General features: G+C 44.4%; 1 protein-coding gene across 5 annotated transcripts in view; it reads left to right on the top strand.

Annotated features, from left to right (window-relative positions):
- tacc2 (transforming, acidic coiled-coil containing protein 2) overlaps positions 1 to 20,531 on the top strand; it is a 110,350-nt gene that overhangs the window by 64,834 nt on the left and 24,985 nt on the right. For all 5 annotated transcript variants that reach the window (XM_080450061.1, XM_080450063.1, XM_080450062.1 and 2 more), the window contains 3 exons: positions 14,992 to 15,098; positions 16,422 to 17,898; positions 19,832 to 19,880. In XM_080450061.1, the coding sequence (XP_080306187.1) occupies positions 14,992 to 15,098; positions 16,422 to 17,898; positions 19,832 to 19,880 (1,633 nt within the window). The remainder of the gene's footprint in view (positions 1 to 14,991; positions 15,099 to 16,421; positions 17,899 to 19,831; positions 19,881 to 20,531) is intronic.

Here is a 20,531-nt window from a genome sequence, read left to right as displayed (position 1 = left end):
GTAGACGCGTCCAAAACCCAGTGTAGGAATTTTTCAATGTTTTATCAGTTTTTTGTTGTTTTGTCTTTCGACTTGGAGCTTGCAGGACTGGAAAGATTTAACCAATTATTTGATCATGTGAAACGGAGTTAAAGCTGCAATTCGAAACTTATTTTAACAAATAAAACATTATTTTAACCAATCTCTATATTACAATATAACTAGTACACCTGCAGTAGTTGGAGGAGGTCTCCTTACTCTTCCATGGAAGCTTTTACACCCTGGTGTCGGGTAGGACACCTGCTGGTTGGCAAGTAGTACCGTCTAAAGCTCATAAGTGCAATATCTCTCCTAGCCCAAGCAGGGATTCCCTGTTGGCAATGTGGTAGAAGTTTGGACTCTGGTTCGAATCCCTGGGCAGGACTTGAAACTTGGGTATTGCAGCTTTAAGTCTGTTTCATTGGCACCGAGCCGGTGGTTGTGGGGCTTAGAACATAAAGCCTGATTTATACTTTGTTGCACACCTAAAAGATCTACCAGCTCACAACAACACGCGTTCTGAGCTTGTAGATCAGCTATCTTCGGTGCACAACCACGTATAACTCAGGCTTAATGGGTCAGGGGGTTGAATTGCACACACATGCACATTGCACACACATGCACACTTTCTCAGGGTCTATTGTTTACCTCATGCAGCACTCTGGTTGGCCCACGCTGCTGGCTGGAAGCTTCCATTGTGTGAAAAGGAGGCGCACACACACACACACACACACACACACACACACACACACACACACACACACACACACACACACACACACACACACACACTGACATGTTCAATATGCAGCTCAGTGGGCTGCTAACTGAAAGAAGGGCTTCCTGACAGGAGAGAGAGAGGTATGGTTTACGCTCAGGGTTTAGGAGTGTGTGTGTGCGTGTGTGTGTGTGTGTGTGTGTGTGGTGAGGGGGAGGGCTGTCAATCAGTGTGTATTGGGGGGTATGTTGTTGTCCAGCACCCCCTGCATAGATAGTCGCATGGTTGCAGTCAGACGCGAGAAAAAAGCTGCTTGTCTTTTTAAAGGCGCTGGAGGCGGGTGTTTGGGGGAGGAGGGGGGAGGGACAAGAGAGGAGAGCGGAGGAGAGAGTGTGGGGGGAGGAGGCAGACGGAGCAGCAACACGGCTCATCGGCATCAGCGACCAAACAGAAGGAATCCTACTCACACACACACGCAAGATAGAAAGAGAACAGGGATTATCATTCGATCTGTTTTGGATTACTTAATGCTTTTCTGTCTGAGAGCGATTCCTCCTGGCTTTTTTTTCATGTTTTAGTTTTTCGGTGTTGTTTTGGTTTTGCGCGTCGTTCTGTCTTACCGCCGTTACATGAGGGAACAGAGCGGCGCGCGGCCGTAACCACAGAGATCGGGGGGGATATGCAGGAGGACACCAAATCATCCTCTTCTCCTTCGCTCCTGATGACATAAAGACTCTCTCTCTCCTCCACCGCACTGCAGCACCGCCGGTCCGCTCACTGACTCGCGCCAAACCACGGAGCTCGTTCTGTCGCGCTCTCTCTATCCGGCTCGGAGGACCACGGGGAAGAGGAGAAGGAGTTTGTAGGGGAGAGGAGGGGGGGGGGGGGGTGGCAGGTGGATGTGGAGGAGGAGGAGGAGGGAAGGAAGGAGGGAGGTAGGGAGGGAGAGGGGGGCAGAACTAGTTGAGGATGGGAGCCAACGAGTCCATGGAACCCGGACAGACCCCCTGTCTCTCCCCAGAACACATGTGAGTTCATGACTGTTAACCTGTCTGTCTGTCTGCTGCCCTGTCTGTCTGTCTGTCTGCTGCCCTGTCTGTCTGCATGCATGAGATCAGGGATTTGTGCAGGACCATGTGTACCAGTGCTTCTCAAAGTTGGGATCTGGGGACCACCAGGGACCACCTTGAGTGGGTTGAACTGGGTTCCAAGGGTCCCCAGCAAAAGGCTAAAGAGAGAACATGTATAAGAATGACTATTCAGATCATAGGTTTCACTCTCTCCACTGTTATCTCCCTATACCTACTGTATGATATACTACATCTAATCTAACGACAACAAACATCTTCTCATGGGGTCCCTGGCAAACACTCTTTTCAAATGAGGGGTCCGCGGCCTAATGTATATCATTTTTGGAGTCAGTTACATGAAAATGTCTTAGAGCCACTAAATCATAATCTGTAATAAGTGAATCAGAAAAGAAGTGAACTCCTCCAAAAATGATATTCTTGTGAGTTTGAGATTCTGGAAGACTTCTGGTCTAGAGCAGTGGTTCTCAACCTTTTCAGGCCGCGACCTCCCAAAATAATCATATTTGAACTGGGGACCCCCCAGATAAATATTGTGAAAATAGCCGATCTACAAGCTCACAACGCGAGACGTTGTGAGCTTGTAGATCGGCTATTTTCAAATGTTTTGCCTCTTTCTTCTTATATTATTTTGACAATTTGGCCAATGTTTGACCAGTTTTATAGTAAAGTGGTAATTATTTTTTAAAGTGGTAATTGTTTTTCTTAAAATTCCTTAAATTGTCACTTGGGGGACCCCCCCCCCCCCGTCCCGACCCACAGGTTGAGAACCAAAGGTCTAGAGAGAGAGTAGCGCTCCCATTCATCCTAGCTAGTAGCCACCATTGTTGTTGTCATAGTGATTGTTTATGCACGTTTCTCCATCAGCTGAGTGTTATGCACACATGCTGGGTCAGTGGTCACTGGTCACAGGTCTCAAACAACACAATAACACCAAAGGGTCATCATTAGTAAAAAGCTTTTCTCAGGGTTTCATTCATAACCGCGGCGCGGGTGCAGAAACAAACCAAAAATACGACATCTCTGTTGTTGTTGTTTTTCCTTTGTGCTGTAAATGAGGATTAGGGGATTTAGGCGCGTGTGAAGAAACACATAACCTGTCATGCCGAATATATCCGATCTACATGCTCGCAACACGTCGCGATGCAACTAGTTTTGAGCTTGTAGATCGGTTATTTTTAGCGCACGACTGCGGCGTCCGATGGAATTATAAATCAGGCTAATGCATCGATGTTAGCCGAGTATGCAGAGGGAGCTGAACAGCACGGTGTGTGTGTGTGTGTGTGTGTGTGGCACAATAATAGGCTACTAGCTAGTGGTGGAAAGTAACTAAGTACATTTACTCAAGTACTGTACCTAAGCCCTGTATTTTACTTGAGTATTTCCAATTTCCAATACGTTTACTTCTACTCCACTTCATCTCGGATCCAAATATTGTACTTTTACTCCACTACAATTATTTGAACGCAAGAGTTACTAGTTACTAGCAGATTTTGATTATTATTACAAAACATGCATTAACCACTTCAGCCCTATATACATTTCGGCCATTTGAAAATAGCAGATGTACAAGCTCACAATGCGTCGCAATGCGACACATTGTGAGCTTGTAGATCTGCTATTTTTTTTTCAAAAGATTTTTATACATTTGAAAATTTGCATAATGAGTACTTTTTACTTTTGGTACTTAAAGTACATTTTTATGCCAATACTTTTGTATTTTTACTCAAGTGCATTTTGAATTCCTGACTTTTACTTGTAATAGAGTATTTCTATATATAATTATTGATACTTTTACTTAAGTAAAACGCCTCACTCTGCTTCAAGTGCTGAAGCAGAGTGAGGCGTTAGGCAGGTTGTCTCTGGGAGGAGGAGGTGATGTTTGGCTGTGAGAAGGAGGACACCACTGTCCCGCTGGAAGCAGCCAGGAGGAGCTGCTGATTGTGCTGAAATAGAACACGGCCGTACAGGGGAAGGAAGAAGATAACTCAGAGAGAGAGAGAGAGAGAAGAGGAGAGTGTTCTACTTTGCTGCATTTTATTTATATCTCTCAGACACACACTAACTCACAGGGGGACAAGGACCTGGGGATTTACAGGTGTGTGTGTGTGTGTGTGTGTGTGTGTGTGTGTGTGTGTGTGTGTGTGTGTGTGTGTGTGTGTGTGTGTGTGTGTGTGTGTGTGTGTGTGTGTGTGTGTGTGTGTGTGTGTGTGTGTGTGTGTGTGTGTGTGTGTGTGTGTGTGTGTGTGTGTGTGTGTGTGTGTGTGTGTGTGTGTGTGCGCTGTATAGTGGTGATGTTGGTGTAGTACACCCTGCAGGCTTTACGTGATGTAAACATTCACATGAATGCATCAACTGCATCCATTGCCTCTTAGTAATACGAGGGTCGTTCTCACAGAAAAAGTTTAAAATAGACTTGAATTGTAAAACACTGACAATGTAACACCTTTTGAATATTAAGTCTTTCAAAAATCTCATCACTGTAAAGTCTGAAAATATCAATGTTCACATTTCAGCAGAAAATGCAGTAAAACACAAAAGTCATGAATTCCTACGTATGTTGAAATGACTCCTCGTGCATGGTGGAGAACACTATTATATTCGTTATATTGCTAAATTACATTTTATAGTTAAAATTATGCATGAGAATGACCCAGTCAGGTGGGTTGTCACTTTAAAATAGAGGCACACTAAAACGCTCTCAACTAATGCACATGTTTTCTCAGCTGTTATTAATATGCCTTTCTAGAGTCTATATGGAAGGTTAAGAGCTCTTATGTAATGCAAGCACACCTGAAAGCTTATTGTAGAGTCCCAGTCATGAGGTTTGAGAGTTGTTGTTTTGTTTAGTTTTTTTAGTGAGCTCTACATGCTCTTAAATGCCTACAATGTAGGCCTTTAGCAGACGCTCTTATCCAGAGCGACGTACACGTGTGAAATCAGTCAACAAACGACAGGGTAAATAGTCACATAAAGTAGAGTTCAAAGAAAACAATGTAGTGCTTCAAAGAAACTAGGATAGCAGGTAAACATCAAACCTAGCATCTGTCTGAGCAGTCATAGCCACGCTTCAACCTTCATTTATTTTCTCTGGAATTCATTGAGGGGTGGAGCTTCACTTTCAGTGATGCTGATATTGCTTTTGAAGCAGTGTTTATTTAGTTTTAGTCATAGTCTTTTGAATACAATTCCATTTAGTTTTAGTCATATTTTAGTCATCTAAACTGTTTTAGTTTTTGTCTAGTTTCAGTCGACTAAAAATAAGATTATAGTCGAATAAATCTACAGTTGATTTAGTCGACTAAAATGTATTTTGGCGGTGCCTCGATGGCGTCGTAACGGCAGATTTTACACTTAGTTGCATGCTGAAAATAGCCGATCTACAAGCTCACAACCGTTGTGAGCGTGAGTGATTACGTCATACAGAGTAGGGATGGCCAACCGATAACCGTTAAGAAATCGGCCACCGATTAATACCAACGACTAACGATTATTCGTTAAAAAATTTATGAAAAAATTAAAACATTTTTGGAACTAAGTCTACACTAAGTCTACACCTGCAACCACACGTAACTTCCACTTTATTCTTCTTATTCTTCGTCTTTGTATTGGTATTGTTTGTGTTGGAGCGCCTCAGTGCGGCTGCAGAGTTCATGTGCAACCTCTTCCAGAGAGAGATAGAGACACTAGAAACTCTGCAGGAGACACAAAACAAACTGTGTAGACCTTGGCCCTTTGAAATCAAATGTATTTTGGCACTAGAAAAAAAAAAAAAATATATATATATATATATATATATAACAAATTGTTTTTTCTTAACGGTTATCGATTAATTAATCGGTAAGGCCTAACGGTAAACGGTTAATAAAATGTCTCTATTTGGCCATCCCCAATCTGGGAACCCAGAACCAAATAAGAATGAAAAACAGCGCCCTCTGCTGTTTGTACTATCTTACTTGGCTCTGGGACAATGGCGACGTAGCACCCGTGCGCAAAAGAAACCGGGGATTTGGTCTGCCTTCAGCTTTCACTTCCGGTGGTGCCACTATGTTTTCATTCCCACTAACAATATTTCTACACGGAACACTAACACCACTTCTCCCAGAGAACATGGATGGTTTTGGTTATAAGCCCACTTGTTTCTATGATGAAAGAGTAAGTTAAAATGTGAATATCTTTCCGTGGTTTTGTCTGCTCCGAGGACGCTATTGTTAAATTAGTTTGGGTTTGTTTCGAGGGGGAAAGATCGACGGACACGTGAATCCCGCCCACTACATTTGATTGGGTAAAGCGCGGCCTGCTTCCTGATCTGAAGGCACGCCCACTTGTAGGCCAGTGCGTACATGTTATGACGAGCCTTCACGACAGATTCCAACGCAGAGCAGAATCTGTTCTTGAGAGATTTGGCCATCCCTAATACAGAGTGATTACATCATACAGAGTGCATAGGCTAAAATGTTGAGGTTTATTGAAATGAGTCCACATTCTATATTTACTGGCAGACCCTCCATATAGATCTATATTATAGACCACTATGACATATTGACTAGTTTTATTTGCAAGTAGTGATGTTTCAGATAGTGACCATTGACTTCTACTATGTCTCTGTTTCTGGAATTGTAACACATACTGTAAGCGTTTAGAGTTAATGTGACTGAATACTGTATATCTGTGATGCACACAGGAGCATTATGGTTCTCTGTTAAGTGTGACCTTTATAGCAGAATGATGACACCCTGCACCGCTGGTTCTGAATGTGGGGTCCAGGGACCCCCACTGGTCCTTGAGGGGTTTCCAGACGGTCCTCTGCTAAATGATTGATAGTTTTATGAACCAAATGGACCCTTACAGGTCTGTAACTCCCAAGTGTGTGTACAACTGGAACCAAATTGACCCTTACAGGCTACCATTCATACACTCTCACAGTTAAATTAGAGATACAAAAATCATATTGAATGGGGGTCCGAGGCCTAATCCATATCAAACTGGGGGACCCAGTTTGATATGGATTACTTTGGAATACTATATGGAATAGTCCTTTTTAAATGAATTATCCTCTTGTTGACTCTTCTACCTCTACAGACCTCACTCGGGCCATCTGCCTGCTGACCTACTGGTCTGTAGGTCTGAGATGAAAGCCTCCTGAATGGAGATGGTCTCTCCTCTGACCACGTCTCAATGGCTTCTTTGTTTTGGACTTCCAACATTGAATTCCCCCCCCCCCCCCCCAAAAAATAAAATAATAACATGAAAGTAAAAGAAACACCATCCTGTAGTTTGATGGAGGTCAATGTTATTATTACCATGACAGAGATGAGAGGAGAGAAAGTCCATCTGGTCTTTGAGAAAAGAGCAGTTCTTGTTAACTGACACAGAGTGATTCTCCATACCTGTTCATGTCCTCAGCCTGTAGAATCGGTACAGAGCTGCTTTGTGTTCTCGTTCACAGTAGAATCCTCAGTGTTCATTGCTGGGTCCATTCAACCAAATGGACCTGTAGTGTACGGGTCCATTTGGTTCTGGCGCTGTAGAGTAAAGTGCCATTTGGTTCTGGCACTTTGCTTATGTGACTTACGGTGTTGCACCCCCCACAAAGACCCTGTTTAAACTACATCACCACTGTGTCTGCACAGTAATTCCTCCGGGTTCATTTAACTATGAGGGTGTAGAAAAGACCCAAATCGACATTTTATTGTGTAGACACAAGGCTGTGGACTAGAGAGACATTTTGATAAAAGTGACTTATTGGATCTCTTTCTCTCTTTCTTTCTCTCTCTCTCCCTCTCTCTGTCTGTCTGTCTGTCTGTCTGTCTGTCTGTCTGTCTGTTGTCACATGAACACTTGAAGTGTTTTTATGTCTTTCGGTTTCATGTGATGTTTGTGGCAGTATTAATTATCTATCCATAAAGAAGAACAGCAGCGCCCTCTGTGGGTTTCCTCAGGGCATCTCATCTCTACCCTAGTCTTCCACATGTCATAACTTGGCAGCATGTTACGTAGTATTACTCTAATGCTTTCATGTTACATAGTATATTACATTACATTACATTACATTACATGACAGTCATTTAGCAGACGCTTTTATCCAAAGCGACTTGCAATAAACAAACATGGTATTACCCTAGTGCTTTCTGTTCAGAGCATGACTTGAATCAGGAATTCCTATTCTTATCATTTATACTTAGAAAAATAAAGTATTTGAATAGCACTTTTCTAAACAAATGCACAAACTGCTTTATAAAACAAGATACAAAATGTAGCATGATGACAATGGGATAAAACAGCAAAGTAAAAATCCAAATAAAATGTATTAAAAACAAATGGCATCAAATAACCTCAAATAAAAAGGCATGCACAGAGATTAGCACAGATAATGATACAGATTCTTTCCAATGGTGTGCGTATGGTGCCTGCTGGTCTGAAGAGTGCTAGTTTAGACTGTGCTTTGCTTTCCTGTGAACAGACAGACAGACAGACACAGCAGAGCTTTTCATCTCTTTGAGAATTAATCTGAATTAATGTAATTATGGGCAAAAGCTGGACGGGCCGAGAGAGAACCAAGAGAAGCAAAGAAAATGTGCACGAGAGAGAGAGAGAGAGAGTGAGAGAGAGAGAGAGAGATGTACTCTATATGGGGGGGGGGCAGGTAATGGAGAGAGAGCTTAGACGGGCAGAGGCGAAAGAAAAGGTGAGAGAGGAACTAAATGGAAATGAGCAATAGGAAGGAAATGGAAGGTCATTGATGTGGGTGTCTGTCCAGACAGTCTTTATGCCTTATTTATGCTCCATCATATGACGGCGTTACGGACCAAAAATAGCTGATCTATAAGCTCACGTGTCCATGAGCTGTGAGTCTGTCGTACGCAAAAGTAGACAGTGTATATATATATATATATACGTATATATAGCAGGATATAGCAGGAGGAGAAAAGCCTACTCCTTGAGTTCATCCCTTAATTTCTTTATTCCAAGTAATCCCTTAGTATGACTTAATTTATGTACCATGGCATGTCTATATATAGACAAATATGTTCTTGTCTGGCAAGTACTGTCGTACTGTTTAGTATAAAATATATAGGCATAAGCCTTCATGTTAGTTATTCAGCAAATGTATGACTCTACATTCTTGCCCTATATGTCCTGGATGTGTGGCAAATCGTTGTGTAATAGATAAAGCAATATGGTCTCTGATGCTATAACATTACAGATGACCCATCCTTTACTCATTTATATTTTACTTACTCATGTTTACGCCCTGGTTCTCAACATGGGGTCCAGGAACACCCTGGGGTCCTTGAGGGGCTTCCAGTGGGTCCAGCTAAATGATTGATAGTATGAAATGGTTGTCTGTAACTCCAAGAGTGTACAAATGGAAGCAAATGGACCCTTACGGAAAGGGATCCATTTGTACTCTCTCACTATAACTGAGGATTGTACAGTGTTGATACTGTAGGGGTCCCATATTTTTTATCAAATTCTTTTTATCACATTTTATCTCTGCCCTAATGTATATCAAACTGGGGGACCTTGAAATAAAAAAAATATTGAGGATCACTGTTTTAGCGAATGACAGGTGGCTTTGGGTTTTTAAGTGTAGCCCAGATTTGGCCCTCTCTCTGGGGGCTAGGAGGGAGGGCTCTCCTCCCCTCCCATCACGTCTGTTTAGAGCGGATGAGACTTGGCCGGGGGCAGAGGCATGTCTGTCTGAAGCATAGCGACCACCATCTACCTCCCACTGCAGAGCTTCTGTCTGCAGGCAGGCATCCCTCTGTCTGTGACACGATGAGATGCTGCTCTCTTTGTTCCTGTTCACCCCGACACACACGCCGCGTTCTTCTTCTGCTTTGCTCTTTAAAAGGGAAGGGCTGCTGAAGATAGAAATAAGGAAATCCGACATTCTTATTGGTTTGCCCGATTAAATGTGTTCACACTGTGATCTGCTTTCGTTGTTGCCATGCTGTATAGACCATGAATGCAGCACGATCCTTAACACTCAACACAAATGAACACAGGACTGGAAAAACATATTTTTGTAAAGCCTGATTCATACCTACAGCCGAAAGCAGCAGATCTCATTTCCTGCATATAAATTAAGCATGATGGATGATGAATAACTGCTCTATTTCCTTCCGTTTCTAAAACACATCAGGGCTTGTGCACAGACTGATGCTGTTGCTGCACCTTAAAGAGAATTCCCTGGGCAGATATATGCTAACAGATAAATCTGTAGTATGCCTTTAATTCTCTCTCCTGTATCCTCGGATAGTCACTGAGATTTCATTGGACCAATGGTTCCATATGCGTGGTGCGTGTGTGTGCGTGTGTGTGTGTGTGCGCGTGTGTGTGCGTGTGTGTGTGTGCGTGAAACATGCACACAAGGTATGAGTGCGCGCACGTCACGTCACGTGGTGTCTGCGTCCACAGGACACGTGTGTGCGTACGCATGCGTGGCTGGACGTGTGCGCATGTGTGTTGTGCCTGTGCCTGTGTGGAACCAGCCACGCTGGCTCCTGCATCACTGTGGAACATATGGCGGAGAGCAGCCTCCAGTTGCCATAGCAACCGCTGTGTTTGCAGACAGAATGAGAAATGTCCTCTGCAAGGGCATGAGCTGCAACTGAGCACTGGAATATAAACACTCATTACCACATTGCTGTTGCCAAACATATGCTGTTGTAATGTGATTCCAAGACGTATTTGGTGCTATTTTAGTGCTATATTGAATTTAGTGAAATTTCAGTCCAATCGTAGGGCAGTATCTGCAAAGCTATAACATCGTGTTATGTCTTGTCAAGAATAAGCTTTGCATTTTTTAATGTTTGTTCATGGATTTAGGGATTTGTTGTTTATTTCCATCCATCTAACTTGCCGTTAGATGGATGGATGGATGGATGGAAGAAGTGTCTTCTTGGCTGTTCTTGGATCTGTGTCTGTCACCGCCCGGCCATCTGACACCATGATCCCTTCTCCTGATGGTTGATCCGGGCAGGATCTGCAAAGGCTGCCCAGTCTGATCCTGCTGGGACTCAACTGGTCCAATAAAAGGGATTACGGGATCTGGTGTCCTGCTTGCTTGTGGACCAGCTAATGTCTCATTCCTTCTGAAAGTAACGAGAGGCATCTTCAGGGGTTCTGGACTGGTCCACAGCACCAGCAGTCAAGGCTCTGAAAAATGAATGGGAGCCAGCGGGAGTACCAGTGTTATCCTCCTCCTCCACCCTGTCACAGCTGGAGCTTAGTGATTTATAGCTCTAACTGCACATCAGTGTTGATTTGGACAGCAAATTTTGATTTAGTTTTAGTCATATTCTTTTGAATAAAATTCCATTTAGTTTTAGTCATATTTTAGTCATCTGATTTTTTTTTGTTTTTGTCTACTTTTAGTCGACTAAATATCATAAGATTATAGTCGACTAAATCTACAGTTGATTTAGTCGACTAAGATGTATGTTGGCGGTGCCTTGATGGTGTCGTAATGGCTGCTTTTACACTTGCATGCTGAAAATAGCAGATCTACAAGCTCACAACGCGTTGCAGCGCGACGCGTTGTGAGCTTGTAGATCTGCTATTTTCAGAGCACAACACCCGAGCGCAACCAAACATAAAATGACTTGTCTTTTAGTTCTACTGGATCTCTTCTCTAGTCTCTCACTAACATTTTAGTCTAGTTTGTTGTTGAGGAAATTGTCAATATATTTAGTCTTAGTTTTAGTCAGTAGTATAGCTTAGTTTTTATTTAGTTTTCGTCAGTGATAAAAGGTAGTCGACCAACATTTTTCGTCATAGTTTTAGTGGAGGAAATCAACACTGCTGCAGATGCTGGCACAGAGAACACTGCAACACACTGAAGTACAGCTTCTTACTGAGACTCTACATCTCTGCAGTTACTTTCCCTCAGGGGGAAGTGGATATAGTGACAATAACAATAAAGGGGTTTTATTGGGTATTATTACCCACCCCCCACCGCCTGGCCTTTCGTACCCCCCCCCCCCCCCCCCCCCCCACAACCCTGTGAAGAAGCACTTTAATCTCGTTCAGTTCTGAATCTTATTGTCATGTATTAAATGATGGTTACTAGTGAACGTTGCAGCACCCTCTCTCAATTCCGTCAGCTGATCCATGTGTCCTGTAGGTGTTCCATGGTGTCATGGGTGACAAAGCACACCTACTGTGTCACCGTGGCCTTAGTCCTATGGATGTGCAATCAATAAACACGGAACTTTCATCTTTGTGGGGGTCTCACTGTACTGTGTGTGTGTGTGTGTGTGTGTGTGTGTGTGTGTGTGTGTGTGTGTGTGTGTGTGTGTGTGTGTGTGTGTGTGTGTGTGTGTGTGTGTGTGTGTGTGTGTGTGTGTGTGTGTGTGTGTGTGTGTCTAAATGGCGTAGCCAGAAATGAATTGCAGATGGGTCTAAACCTTGCCTCAGGTATTTTTATAATACCCTTTTTTATTGTTCATTGTGAAAAGTTCATTTTGTGGTATTGCCATGGTAATATCGGGACAAACATTTCTGCAAAGGCTGTGCAGAGCACATTTTACTCTCACAGCACTTCACTATGCCTATGTAAGCAATAAAACAAATCCAATTTGCATGTTTGCAAAGTTAAAACCGTGTTGAGAAATGCTGGCAAAAAAAAGTTGCAGAGAAATGAGGCGTCAGCATATCAATGAAGAAGAGCTGGGTTTGCAGGGCAGAGTCTGCCAGGGTGTGCTTTGTACCAAGACCAGGGCAGTGAGCGCACACAGTAAACGTCACTTTATCCAGTGGTACTGTAACTCAGAGAGTATACAAATGTGACCAAATGGACCCTTTCAGGTCCAAAAACTATTAAGATTTGATGCATACTGATTTCTATTATTGTGATTCAGTGCACACTTTGATCATTATGACAGAGGGGTGTGAGAGAGAGAGGGAAGCAGCTGCTTAAGGTACCTGGACACAGTGGTCAGTATAGGATGTCTTTGATAATGGACACAAAATCACAGCCTCCTGCTGGAGGAGAGTCAGCTAGTTGAGAGAGAAGAGGAGCGATGGAGATGAAAGGGAGGGAGTGAGCAAGAAGGAGGGAGGGAGGGAGGGAGGGAGAGGCAGAGAATATAGTGTGTGGCTGGTGGTGGGCTTCTGCAGACAGGCTGTGTCGGTTGGTCTGTGAGGCATCATCATTCACCTCCTGGGGAGGAGAGGAGAGGAGAGGAGAGGAGAGGAGAGGAGAGGAGAGAGGACGGATGTGATACGATCAGATGCTTTGGAGCGGATCAGATCGATTGTGAGCGAAATAAAGAAGCAAAGGGGACGCGTGTGACGTTACAGAGTGAGGTGGTGGTGGTGGTGTCTCTGGGTGGGGGTCTTACCTAAGGGTCAGGCAGTTAGCTGTGTTTTTGCCGAGAGGTGTTATCCATCCATCCAGCCAGCCAGCCAGTGGCCATGGCAGTGAGTGCGTGGCAGGCTCTGTCTCCGCTGCAGTGGGCCCGCTGGGGCTGGGACTCGCTGCTGGGAGGGGCCGGGGACGGCGGGGACATCAGCCCGGGCTCGGATCCCACCCTGGGGCTGCTCCGCCGGCTTTCTTGGGGCACGCGCCGCGACATCTTGCTCAAGGTGGCCGGGGAGCAGGCGGTCGGACTGAGGTGAGACGGGATGAGGAGGCTGGGGGGCTACATGCTTGTAGTCAATGCATCAGCCATCAGTCTGTGGTTGTTTTATGTACAGTAATATCTAATATGTAATATGAATGTACTGTATGTGTAGCTTCATTTTCAGGAGTGATCATTCAATATTGTTTGGATGGTTACTCATCAATATTATTTTCAATCAATCATATTTTTGCTCAGTCAGTCTCTTTGTCCATTCTGGTACCTGCATGGCTGAGATATATTTAGGTATTATATTCTACTGTGGTTGTGGGAGAGGTGGAGCGGTTGGAAGGGTGAGTGAGACTGACTCTATGTCTCTGGCGAAACGTTATCCGTATCCTTCACTGCACATTCAGCGCTTTAATTTCATGCCACAAATAATCCACCGGGGAGCCGTATAGGAGCACATGCTGACCCAGGCTTTTGGTTCCCCTGGACATAGACATAGGAATGTTCAGCATAATTAATCATGGTGCAGAGACTGATGCATCAACACATTTTGAGGATGTGAAATATCCAAATAATGTGGCATCAAATATTGAGCTGCTCAGTTTTCATTGTTGGAATGAGTAATGATGTAGTTGCATGGTAATGAATGGAGCGACATTACCTCATTGTTCGTGCACAGTAGCGCTATGTAATACCAATCTGTCATATAGCCCACAGTAAAATGGTGCTCTCTAGGAAATCTAATTAAAAAAAATCTAAATAGCGAAAATAGACGATCTACAAGCTCACAATGTGTCGATACAATGCGTTGTGACATTGTAGATGTGTTATTTTAGCTATTTTAGAAAATTGATTATATATTTTTTTTTATATTTGGAAGGTTTTCGCCTATAATCAGTGGTGTGTTCTACCGTGTTACGCTACATACGTAGTGTGACCTGCAGAGACATTTCATTTCCATCCAAAAACTGTGCGAGGAAGCGTATCTGATACGCAGGAGGAGGGGCTGGGGGGCAGCAAGAATGTAAACTTTAGTTCAAATAGCCTTTTTCATGATAATGTGGCGTCTGAGGTGAAGGCTTATGTGTGACCGTTGTCTTGAGGTGATAATGACCGCTGGCCGCTGGGAGTTTCGAAGTAATTCACACTTTAACTACTTAACAATAGAGCGGTTATTTCATTCATCGACCTCGCGCGCGTACATATGCGCCCATGCGCGCCCATGTGCGCGTGCCGTGCGTGTGGGAGGGAATAATTATGGTATGCCCTCCGAAAAAACCTAGAACACACCAACTGCCTATAATAACATGCCCATGGTAGTTCCTCAAGAAGATATTCAAAGGAATGAATGTGAGCTGATCATGAGGTGTTTCTGATCATGAGGTGTTTCTAGCAATTCAACGGATTGCATGAAGGAAGGTTTCTGGTTTTCTTTTCCTTTTTGCTGTGTCTAAAAGAGGGAGCAGCAGTTCACATTATTCCTTTTTGTTTCAGAATCACTGATGGAGATACGGTCGCACTTCTGGTCACAGTTCAAGTAATTCGCATCTGATTCACTGACTTTGTGTCGCGTTCTGTTTCGTTGCAGGAGTTCAGACTCTGATGGAGCGTTTGAGACCCCCGAGTCCACTACTCCAGTAAAGGCCACCTCCCCTACAGATGACCACGCCCATCAGCTGATATCTGATGACACAGGTATGTTAATAGAATCCCACATTGCTGTAGCTATAGGCTCTGATGTGCTCTTCTCACATGCCCGGCATTGTCAGGTTTCAGCTAAAGCAGGATTGAAAGGATGAGGGAGTTTGGAAGGTGGGCTTGTTATGACCTCTAGTGGAAACGAGCAGTACTGCACATGTCCCTCTGCTGAGACCTGCAGCATCACTGCATAGCAGAGACTCTGGGGGACAGTATGCAGGTTGTTATTTTACAACCAATATTTTCTGGTTGAATAGTTCATACCTTAATGTAATTAGACATTCAAATTCAGTAGTATCCCTAGAATGGCTGATATTCCAACACATAGGGATTCATTTCAGCGGCATTCTAATTTGTCAAATACAAATAATACAGAACATGCCTTTGGTTTTAGTCTACAAGCATGAGGAGTCATTAATAATAATTAATATTTATTAACTTCACTGGGATGTCTACATGACTGAGTTAACACATTGATTGCCTAGATCGAATATATGCGTTCTTTAATTTTTTGGGGAAAATTCCACAAGGGGCGACCTAACACAGACCTAACACAGACCTAACACAGACCTAACACAGACCTAACACAGACCTAACACAGACCTAACACAGACCTAACACAGACCAAACACAGACCAAACACAGACCAAACACAGACCAAACACAGACCAAACACAGACCTAACACAGACCTAACACAGACCTAACACAGCTTTGTAATGATCAATCGTCTCTCAGAGAAGAAAAATGTGGATGTGACATCATTCCAAAAAACGTCACTTCCACCCGCCCCAATGATGGGATTTTCCGAAAAACAGCTGTAACTCAGTTTCATTTTTTTTCATTGAAAACCACCCGTTTTCAGCGGACCAAAGCTCCAAAATGGCGGATCGCGGTTGGAAACTTGTCGTTCCCATGGATACACACATCCTACTCACAGGAAACCTTTTTCGTGTGTTTTTTTTACACAATGTCGGTTCCACAGCGTTTCAAATATCATGGGATTGAGGTAATTATACGCCGGCACGGGGATAGAAAACTATGTTTAATATCTTGGCAATCAATGTGTTAATTGCGTTCACAAAGTGTAGTTGAAAAATCTTGCCCCTGACAGAGATTCCCCCCATATTATAATTACATAAAGCTAATACAGAAAATATTAAAAACTAAATAAAAAACAACTTTTTAAACAATAAAAACTAAACTGTAACTAGCAAACCCACTCTGGAAACCAACTGAAACAAATTAACTATAATAACCACAATGTCTTATCTCAACCTACAATTAAATCTCTGCATCTCATTACAATGTCTGTCTGCAGGTTTTGACTCGGTAGCAGACCCGTCAGTCGGTGATCCAGATTCTGACGTAACTGGAGCCGCTCCACTCAGCCGCTCTCTGTCCATCGTCTTTGATGAAGACAAGCCCATCGCGGCCAGCGGCCAATACAACATAGAAGAGTATCCTCCAGGCTCACCGGGCCACAGTCTGACCCGCTCCCTGAGCTTCCAGGCCGGAGAGCCGGACGAATCTTCGGCAGACTTCCGTCCGCACTCCGAGTCCTTCAGCGTCGGCACCGCTGACAGCACCCCGTCAGGGAGTCTCCGCAGGCCCAAGAAAGTGGGCCGTCCCGGAGCCGTGAAGAAGAAGCCTCTCAGCAGGCAGAACTCCAACCCCGAAAGCTCCAGACCGGCCTCTTCCAGCTCCAGCCCGGAGGTGAAGAAGAAGACCAGGTCCCGGGCGGCCAGCCCCCTGCTGCAGGCCCAGGAGGTGCCGGACAGAGCGGGCGCCACCCCGAGCCCCGGAGGAACCCTCCGCAGGACCAGGAAGACTCGCGTAGAGACTCCTCCTCCGCTCCCAGAGGAGAGCCCCGGTCACGCCAGCCCAGAGGAGAGCCAGCTCCCCCCCCCCGCCGCCTTACCCCTCTGCCAGGAGGAGACCCCTCCTCTCCCTCTGCCGGTCGGAGACGACGTCTCCCCCCTCCCCCCCAGCGCCTCGTACAGCTGGGACCCCAACGACTTTGAGGACATAGACCCTTTCCAGACACGAGGAGGGTGCCAAACCGCCAACTCCCCCCTGTTGGGTCGGAAAGCTCCGGTGGGCGCCGACGCAGCCGGACTGCCGGCTAGCCCCCCGCTCGTCCCCGCCGGCGAGCCGCCTCGCCGCGACCCCCCCGCCGCCCCCGTAGAAGAACCGACGAACGACGTGGAGGAGCAGCCCGTCGTCTCCCAGCGTCAGCCGGTGAGGCTGGAGTTCGACTACTCTGAGGAGAGCGCTGAGGCGCCACGCCAGGCCTCTCCTCCTCCTCCTCCCCCCAAGAAGAAGCTGGGCAAGAAGCCCGGCGCCAAGATGCCCCTGAGGAAGCCCAAGCTGGGGCTGAAGAAGGCCCCGCCCCCCGCTCAGACGGAGCAGCTGGACAACGCCCCCAAAACGGCCGCGCCCGGCGACCGCAACGAGGACGACGCCCCCGTCCCCAAAGTGGCCTACAACTTTGACCCCGACAAGTGGGACGACCCCGACTTCAACCCCTTCGATGCAAAGAAAGGCCTCCCCAACTCGCCCAAACTGTCCAGGGCTCCTCCCTACGGCTTTGACCCCGACGCCTTCCACCACTCGGTGGATCCTTTCAAATCCTCCAATAAGATGGGCAGCTCTCCCCCGAAGGCCACGCCCACCTCTGCGTGTTTCGAGGTGGCGGCCAATGACAATGACGTGGAGAACGACAACGACAACGTGGGCGAGCTGGGCGATCACAACCAGAACAAGCCGGCCAAGAAGAAGAAGACCCCCATCAAAAGGTTCGTTCACTATAACGTGCAGTACGTTCATCATGTCATGTCTGAGGGATAAGCCCACCCGGTTCTCAACGAGGGGTTCTGTGGACCCCCAGGGGTCCTTGAGGTGAACCCCCAGGGGTCCTTGAGGTGAACCCCCAGGGGTCCTTGAGGTGAAACCCCAGCTAAATGATGGATGGTTGGGAACCAAATGGAGTCTTAAAGGTCTGTAACTCAAAGAGCGTACAAATGGAACCATTACGGGTCCACCTGGTTCCATTTGTACATTAACCCATTAAGACCATTTTAGATGTAGATACAAGCTCATGGTGCCACGCTATGAGCTTGTATATCTGCTATTAGTTTTTTAAAGCGAACATTTGTAAAATATTTTGTTCCAGGTCCCCAGAAGCAAAGATTTGAGTTACAATTGTTTGCTTTAAAAATATGTATATTCAAAGATTTGCACAAATGTTAGCAGATCTACAAGCTCATAGTGCGGCACTCGTGCCGCGCTATGAGCTTGTATATCTGCTATTTTTTAAATAGCCATAGAAATCTAAAAATAACACACATGCTGCGTTCCTGGTCTTAATGGGTTAAATCAAGACTGAGGATTTGACAGTTTAGATTGAGGTCCAGGACCTAATGCACATCAGACCATGAGCTCCGATATATCGCCCACATTCATTACAATGCTTTGTATTCATGGGTAAGGGTCTGTCTGTGCGTCTTTGTACCTTTGTGTACATGTCTACTGTCTGTCAGTGCCAGTGTCCCCTGTCTGTCTCTGTCTCTCTGTCACCTGTGTCTGTGTATTGTGTGTATGTCACAGGAAGTCCAAGGGTGTCTCCTCTCTTTGTTGTCTGTTGTAAGTACAGGGGCAACACAACCATCTATGCTTTTTTTAACCCCTGTTTCAACATGCTTCTTCTGATATAACAGCATGTTGCCCTTAATGCTGTCCCTCAATTAACACAAACATGACTCTCCCTAGCAACACGTTTTGCAGCCCTGCCCATCTGCGTCAATGTTTGACTTCTCTGATACCTTTCATGTTTTCTATCATTGTTTAGTTTATGTATCATTGTTTATAGTTTCTGTATCATTGTTATCACTGTTTATGCTTTTTGTATCAATGAAGTATCATTCATTGAGCCGTGTATATAAAGATGTGAAACACTAGGAAGATCAAGGAAGTCTCTCTCTCTCTCTCTCTCTCTCTCACTCTCACTCTCACTCTCACACTCTCTCTCACACTCTCTCTCACACTCACACACACTCACACGCACTATAACCTATAAGTAGATACAATGGTATGGATAAAGTAAGTATATTAGCCTGACAATAGATGAGACTGGTCAGGATGTGGTAGAGTAAGACGATGATACTGTCATCATTTTCTTCACTAACAGCCCTACAGAAATACATGGTCAAATGCCGTACATTCATGTTATTTGACAATGTATTTGAACAGGATAAAACACCAAAGCTCCATCCATGAGCTCCATCCACCCCTAATTTTTCCATTTGCCATTCATTTCAAATTAAAACTGAACATCCATTTACTAAACCTTAACCTGGTCCAGATTTAGCAGTTCATCTACTCATACTGTACAGTAAGTAATGCACTTACGTATATATATATACATCTATTAGCATAGAGCTTAGAGTATTCAGGTATATTTGTATACCTGAATTATACCTGATATATATACCTGTTAATGTCATCATTTCACTCCAAAACATTATTGCTATTTGTAGATCACTGCTGACGGTTATTTTCATATTTTTACATTTTTGACTTGCATACAGACATTGGAGAAGTGAAACGGATATAAAAAAAGTAGATATCATGTAATAATAAAGAAAAACGTATTTGCGTAGACTGTTTGTGTTTATCAGTGACAGAGTTTGAATTTTGATCATCCATTGTTTTTTTTTGCCTTTGTTTCAGTAACACTTTCAGAGTGAAGAGGTCGCCTAAAAAATCACCGTCTGACCAGGTGACTGATAGTCTCTCACTGTTTCTGTGACTCTACGGTATTTTCTGTATATTCCGTGTTGGATTGTCTGTTTGTCTTTGTCGTTCCCTCTATGTCTCTGTTCTTTAAAAGTTCAGCTTCAACATTCAACAACTCCTATACATCACATATGTATAACAAGAGTCTCTCTCTCTCTCTCTCTCTCTCTCTCTCTCTCTCTCTCTCTCTCTCTCTCTCTAAAATGATTGAAAATAGCAGATCTACAAGCTCATAACGCATGAGCGTTTTCAAATAGCCTATGTAAAATAGGGCTAAAGTGGTTAATGCATGTTTTATACTATAATGATTTATATCTACAAAGTAACTAGTAACTAAAGTTTTCAAATAATTGCAGTGGAGTAAAAGTACAATATTCACCTCTGAGATGTAGTGGAGTAGAAGTAAAAGTATTCAAATTTGGAAATACTCCAGTAAAGTAAAAATACCTCACAATTGTACTTAAGTACAGTACTTGAATAAATGTATGTAGTTACTTTACACCACTGATTTATATACTTTGTACGATGGTGTCTTGTGCCAAAAATAGCCAATCTACAAGGTCAAAATGTGTTGCGATGCAATACGTTGTGAGCTTGTAGATCGGCTATTCTTTGGCACGGGGCACTGGAAAAA

The sequence above is a fragment of the Gymnoscopelus braueri genome (assembly GCF_963280865.1).
Source record: "Gymnoscopelus braueri genome assembly, chromosome: 14".
NCBI classification, from domain to species: Eukaryota; Metazoa; Chordata; class Actinopteri; order Myctophiformes; family Myctophidae; genus Gymnoscopelus; species Gymnoscopelus braueri.
The sequence above is the reverse complement of the archived record's forward strand: the minus strand, read 5'-3'. Positions and strand labels throughout refer to the sequence as shown.